The 6,549-nt window shown below is 50.7% G+C and overlaps 1 protein-coding gene across 1 annotated transcript; it reads right to left on the minus strand.

The window, feature by feature from the left end:
- Positions 1 to 294: 294 nt before the first annotated feature.
- Positions 295 to 3,950, minus strand: mnx2b (motor neuron and pancreas homeobox 2b). The gene is made up of 3 exons (XM_056279177.1): positions 3,362 to 3,950; positions 1,678 to 1,838; positions 295 to 785 (listed from the first exon to the last, which is right to left on the minus strand). Exons 1-3 carry the CDS (start codon positions 3,939 to 3,941, stop codon positions 369 to 371), a joined length of 1,158 nt encoding a protein of 385 aa, XP_056135152.1. The 5' UTR covers positions 3,942 to 3,950; the 3' UTR covers positions 295 to 368.
- Positions 3,951 to 6,549: the final 2,599 nt, after the last annotated feature.

Consider the following 6,549-nt stretch of genomic DNA (forward strand, 5'->3'; position numbering starts at 1 on the left):
TGCAGTAATGCGACAACTTTGTGTGTGTGTGTGTGTGTGTGTGTGTGTGTGTGTGCGCGTGTTCCTGCAGCCAGCAGTCTGACAGGCCATGAACACACGTGTGAATGGGTGAAACGGTGCATTTTGGTGGCAGCCCTGTAACTCCAACAGACAGGGGCAGACACTGGTATCGCTTCATCCCAGCTGGGACACACACACACAAGCGTTACATAGCGGACCATTACATATACATACATATGTTCACATACAAAAAAAAAAGGATCCCTAGTTTTAGAAACCACCTCCCCTCCCCTTTTCTACGTTGGATCACAACGTGAGCTCTCCGGTGTCCTTCAGTGTCAGGGCAACACAAAACGCGTGGCCGTTCATCACAGCCCCGCCCCTATCTTTCTGTCCCCGCCCACTTGCGCCCCCTCCAGCTCGTCTTCGGAGAAAGGGCTGTGGGTGTTGTAGCCGAGGTCGGCTGTGCGCTGTAGGAAGTCCGCTGATCGTGGCAACCCCACGCTGGCGCCCATGGTAACGGGGAAGCCGTGCCGGGGCTCCTCGTCGTCGTCGTCCTCTTCCTCCTCTTCTTCCTCCTCCTCCTCCTCTCCCTCCTCCAGCTCGAGATCCTCCCCTCGGTCATCCGGATTGGCAGGCCGTCGGCTGTCCTCTGACTTGCCGACGGCCGCTTTGGCCCCGCCGCGTTGGCGCTCTGCGTCAGACTGCGCCGAGACGGAGGCCTGCTCCTTGGCTTTGCGGCTGCGCTTCCATTTCATGCGCCGGTTCTGGAACCAGATCTTGACCTACCAAAAACAAAATCGATAAATAAATGAGAGTGTATAGAATTGTGTTGGGATCTGTTGTGTGTGTGTGTGTGTGTGTGTGTGTGTGTGTGTGTGTGTGTGTGTGTATTTGTGTGTGTGTGCCTGTAGATCCAACACCAAAATGTTGGTCGAGTCTCTGATGTTGTACTGAGTGGAGTCCCACCTGCGCAATACTCCACAGAGTATTTCAAGTGGTAAAATTTGACGATTTGCCCCCCCCCCCATTCATCTACTGGTGTACACTGTCATCCTATGGGACATGTGCTACTGGAAGCCCGTGCAGCATCATTACAACGTGTGAACTTTGCTTAAAAAAAGTACTGTTCTACTGGATGCTGCCTTTTCCAATATCCACATCAGATATTAAAATTATATCCATATTCCAATTAATATGCACTGTATGATATGATGGGATTCATCAGTGGAAACTCACAAATATTTTATCTGATTGCAAGCAATAAACATAAAAACATGCATTTACACTGGTGGCTCAACGCTCACATCCTCCAGTTTGCTCAATTTGCAAATTCGAGTATTTTCAGAGTGGAGTTTAGAAATTGGTAATATTACAGCTAGCTGCTGATGGCGGGTCTGTCGTAGAGGATCTCCTCAGACTCCGTAGAGGATCGCCTCAGACTCCGTAGAGGATCGCCTCAGACTCCGTAGAGGATCGCCTCAGACTCCGTAGAGGATCGCCTCAGACTCCGTAGAGGATCGCCTCAGACTCCGTTTCCTGCAGCTGGGTAGCATGCTACTGACTGCTCAGTACACGTGCCTGCAGCGGCAGTTTACAGGCCCTCACCCCCAGACCCAGTGAAGGTGCCGAATGGTGCATGATGGGGGAAAAAATGGACGCGAAGCTGTGTCTCACCTGCGTTTCGGTCAGCATCAGCGAGGTGGCCACTTCGAAGCGTTTGGGTCGGGAGAGGTACTTGTTAAGCTTGAACTGGTTCTCCAGCTCCAGCAGCTGCTGACTGGTGAAGGCGGTCCGGGGCCTCCGGCACTTCCCCAGCAACCCGGACTGCGGGGCTGCTGCAAGACAGCGAGACGGGTTATCAATAAAGAAATCAGAAACACGTCTCCGGCCGCTGGTCTAGGTTTATACATGAACAGGGAAAGACAAGCGGTGTTTCAATCGCCCCCCCCCCTCCGCTGCCTCCATGTGACACCGTGTTCGAAACCACATTTTCGAGCCTGGCGGAGAGGACGAGCCGTGCAAAAGGGTTCGGTGTGGGTACGTCAGCGGTTCTTATTTGTCTAATAGCAAGGACGTGGCAAGTTCAATCTAATTTTGTGTTGGGGGGGGGGGGCACGTGCACATATGGCCGCACTCTCGAGCCGTCATTAACTGTAACAGTTTATTGTTGACGAGAAGACGCGGCGGCGGAGCGCGCAGGGGCGCCATAAAAGCGCGCGGCGCGCCATTAACTTAATGAAAAGCCGATGCGCGCTTTTAGGGGGCTTATTGATGAACTAGGGGACGTCTCAGGTGTTTGTTTGTTTGTTTGTTTGTTTGTTTCTTGGCCGCACAAAGGCGATTTGCAGCCAGCTGATGTTCATGGTGAAATGAACAGGGCAAAGCGAGGGCCACGCAACACGGGACAAGCACCGAGTCGCCATATCCCGCATGCGTCCTCTCTAAAGATCACCATCATCCGAACAAAACATGGGTCTGATTCTTAAAAAGGAAACCCCCCAAAACCTTGCTTCCTATAAATGAGCTGTGATCCGGTTTATTCAACTGATGGTGGCCACGCTCTGCGCCTGCTCCGTTTGTCCCAGCGTGTTATTCCCGCCATCTTCCAAACGACTGGAATAACATTTCACCTGTTTACATTCCAGCATTCTGACATCTGCTGTTTACCGTCAGCCCGTATTCCCTATAACGAAGCCTAATGCCAAGAATATGATAAGCACACAGACAGATAGTCTGTTAATTCATCAAATAAGAAAAAACAAATTGTATCACCAACAACGATAAAATTACAAACATCAAAAACAACAAAGACAACATAATTCTAATAATTGCCGATGAATATAGCAATAATAATAATAATGATTTTGTTATTATTATTGATCTTATATCATAATCATCATTAATAATAATAGTAATATATATCATTAATAATAATAATTCATCCAAATAATTTATTTTTGCTAGATTAACCCGAGCTTTTATTTGTGCGCGCGCGCGCGCAGTGCAACGAAAGGAAATGAGGGGGAGTTCCTGAGAAGTGATCAAACACTCGTCTCCGCGCTGATTCATTATTTGTAATTGCTGCGCACCTGTGTGAACATACGTTTGTGCGCTTCGCTCGATAAGAAAGCGACGTTACACGTGTGTATTGCGTCATATCTATGTCGCCATGCATTGTGTGCGAAACGGACCAAGCTGCTTGCAACGTCTGACAAACAGACACGACACCTCGCACCCGAACTCCTAATTCTCGTTTCGATGCACAGTCGTGCATACTGGAGTTGTACGCAGTTCGGCTCAACACCCCCCGGACTTCATGTAACTCTCAAAGCAGCATGACACAGCGGGCTATACTCACAGCTGTAGTCTGGCAGGCGAGGCATCATGATCCCGGCACGGATCCAGTGCTCTAATGGCAGAGAGCCGGCCATGGCGGCCGCCTTCAACTGGTCTGGGTACGGCTGCGTTAGGTGCGTAAAACCGGTGTACGCAAAAGCTGGGTGCTGACCGCCCAAAGCCGATATTGGGTACATGGGGGCAGGATACATCCCAGGGAGGGCTCCCTGGGGCAGTGTAGCGAGTCCTGGGTGAGGGAGATTCAGGAGACCCGGTTTGGGCACTAGTCCGGTCTGGAGCTGTGCGGCCCCTGCGGTTCCGCGGGGAGACGGGGTGTCCGCACGCCGGCAGGACACGGGGCTGCTGGCGGGGCTGTCGCTGCTCAGACCCGGGGAGAGCTCTCGGTTACCCCGGCTGAGCTCATCGGCGAGCAGGGCGTCTATTCGGAAGTTCTTCGACTTCTCCATGACGAAGTTGCTGAGCGGCGTTTCGGCGGACGGCTCCGAAGAGAACCTTGCGGACGCGCACCTGTGCCGTGCGTCGGCGCGCATATAGAGAGCAGATTCAGTTCCAGTTAAGGGCGCACATATATACACATACATATATATATATCTCCTTCCTTATCGTCTTATAAAAGTCCCTCTGAGCGTGACGACTCAACCCTCATTGAACCCAAAATCAACACTGAGATGAACACATCTGCAGCCTGTTGCCTAACAACTGAGCGGCTTTTCTCGAAAAACAAAAATTGAACTTTTTGAGCTTGCATATTGCAGCAGCCCAAATATAGCAGCGGCGATTCTGCAGGCACAGCCTCCTTCGCGTTTCCTTAAACCCACGTATGGATGTCTTGCAGGTTGCAAGATTGCGTCCCCTCTCGTCTTTAATAGTAACTTAACCAACTACAGGAGGGGTAGGTATTGCACTCCATCAGCCGTCCATTCCCCCCACCCCCTTTGTCGACTGGTGTGACGTGATTGGCTGGCGAAGTTGCTCCGGCGGTTGACTTCTGTTGACGGGGTTCTAATCAGCTAATTACCCGCTCGTTTTTCCTCCCAGAGAGCACTCTGAGTGAGGTAATGTCCCACCCCTGTGTCCCGCCATGCAAACACCTTCAGCTGCACCAAAGCTGTGAGGTACATTAGAAGATTAGGCATTTTCAAAAAATAAATAAATAAATAAATCTATCGCATGTTGCCAAGTCTGCTGCAGGTTACCGTATAGACAATTTGCCTCACGACAACAAAGGCGGACGTTCATACTTGTGTCCCAAACTGATTGACCTGTGACGTCACGAAGGCACGAGGGCCGGTTGTTAATGGGTTCGTGTGTGACTGACTGGGTGAGAGGTTCAGAGAAGCACGCCATCTCAAGAGCATATATTTAGGAATATTGATGGCTTGTTTGATTCTCATATCGAGGCCACACCAACGTCATTAAACTTTACGAGCAAGAATAACACACAAACTGTATAAAACTGCTGTGATTTAGCATCACCGGCTATAATTGCCCCGGGGCTGCATCTTTTGTTTTTTCTTTCTTGGATCGGTACAAAAAAATGAAAGATAGAATGCGTTGCTCAAGAGGCTCTGGGTAGTCATTCTTCCAGCCTGGATGTAGGCTGCATCTGTCCAGCACTTGCAGTTGTAATCAACTTTTGTTGATGCCTTTACAAAAATGCAAAGTTCTGTCAGATCATAGTCTGTCAGTCAACTAATACTCCTGTCAGTCAACTAATACCCATGTCAGTCAGCTAATACCCCTGTCAGTCAACTAATACCCCTGTCAGATTATGTTTGCCTTCGAGATATGAAGACAGCAGCGTAACACACATTGTTAGTTAGAACCCCGATCCATTCAGAGAACAGGCTATTTCCAAGACCCCCAACCCACCATGTCTATGATGCTCTGTGTGTGTGTGTGTGTGTGTGTGTGTGTGTGTGTGTGTCTGTGTGTGTGTCTGTGTGTGTCTGTCTGTCTATCTGTCTGTGTCTTCCTGTGTCTCTGTGTGCGTGTGTGTGATGGTCTGTGTGTGTGTGTGCGTGTGTGTCTGTCTATGTGTGTGCGTGTATATTTCTCTCTACGCGTGTGTGCATGCGTGTACGTGTATGAGTTTGTTCGTGTGTGTGTGTCTGTCTGTGTCCTACTGTGTGTCTCTCTGTGCGCGTGTGTGTTTGTCTGTGTGTATCTCTCTTCGCGTGGGTGCGTGTATGTTTGTTCATGTGTATGTTCGTCTGTGCGTGTGTGTGAGAGCGAGAGCGAGAGAGAGGCTGCGTGTGGGTGGATGTCGTTACGTCTGACCTCGAGAAAATTGGAGCGGTGACACTTTCCGGCGGGTCCGCCCCTCGCCCCTCCCTCCTGTCGCCCCCCTCCCCCCGTTCCCGCCATCGCTCTGAAAAATAGAGGTAATCCGAGAGAGAGAGAGAGAGAGAGAGAGAGAGAGAGAGAGAGAGAGAGAGAGAGAGAGAGAGAGAGAGAGAGAGAGAGAGCGAGAGCGAGCCGTGCGCCCGCTCGCCTCCTCTTCCCCCCTGTGGCGGCGTTGTTTCGTCGCCTCTGTGATCTGAAAGTGATTGAATTGCACCGGCCGCGGAATAAATCGGTCCAACCCGGCCGCTGTCAGAGGCGCACATATTGAATTGAACCGATGCCCGCGACGGGGCTGCGGCTGATCGCATCAGCCTGGACTTTAAATCACCTTGTCTGCAAGCGCGCTGCACGCCAACGTCCCCCCTAAACCCGCCGCCGCCGCCACCCGCCCCCCGTCTGAGAAACCGCGCACGTGTGACGAGTTTGAGCGACAAGATGAGCAGTGACGTATGTGCGAGACGGGCGGCTGTGAGAGAGTTTAGACCCAGACACCAATGGTTCTACTTGAGGGACGTGTGTAGCTCTTGTTAAGTAGTTTGGCGGTGGCCCACCTAAATCAAACCCTGACAAAGAGGCGATTAGTTTGGATCACGTGTATGCGAGAAGAGCTGCGACCCGTTTTCTTATGTCTGAATGTGAATGGCGACCTGGACCCGAATCGCGCCTGGCGTTATAATGCATCATTACTGTTGTTGTTTTTAAGTCGTGTGTTCGCGCACAGGCTACATCTGCATGTGTGTGAGACAAAATACATCTTTTTTGTTTTCGTTTCTCAGCGTATCCAACGACAATACAAGAGAAGTAGCCCGCATCAGGGAAGGAAAAAAAAAGAAGGAAGGAAAA

This window comes from Lampris incognitus, chromosome 4 (assembly GCF_029633865.1).
Source record: "Lampris incognitus isolate fLamInc1 chromosome 4, fLamInc1.hap2, whole genome shotgun sequence".
NCBI lineage: Eukaryota > Metazoa > Chordata > Actinopteri > Lampriformes > Lampridae > Lampris > Lampris incognitus.

Excerpts from the sequence above, each read along its gene's own strand:
- mnx2b (XM_056279177.1), bottom strand. The coding sequence starts at position 3,941 with ATGTATGTGTATATATGTGCGCCCTTAACTGGAACTGAATCTGCTCTC. Across the intron at positions 1,839-3,361 it reads TCGCCTGCCAGACTACAGCT|CAGCCCCGCAGTCCGGGTTG; the intron begins GTGAGTATAGCC and ends GCTGTCTTGCAG. Across the intron at positions 786-1,677 it reads TGATGCTGACCGAAACGCAG|GTCAAGATCTGGTTCCAGAA; the intron begins GTGAGACACAGC and ends TGTTTTTGGTAG.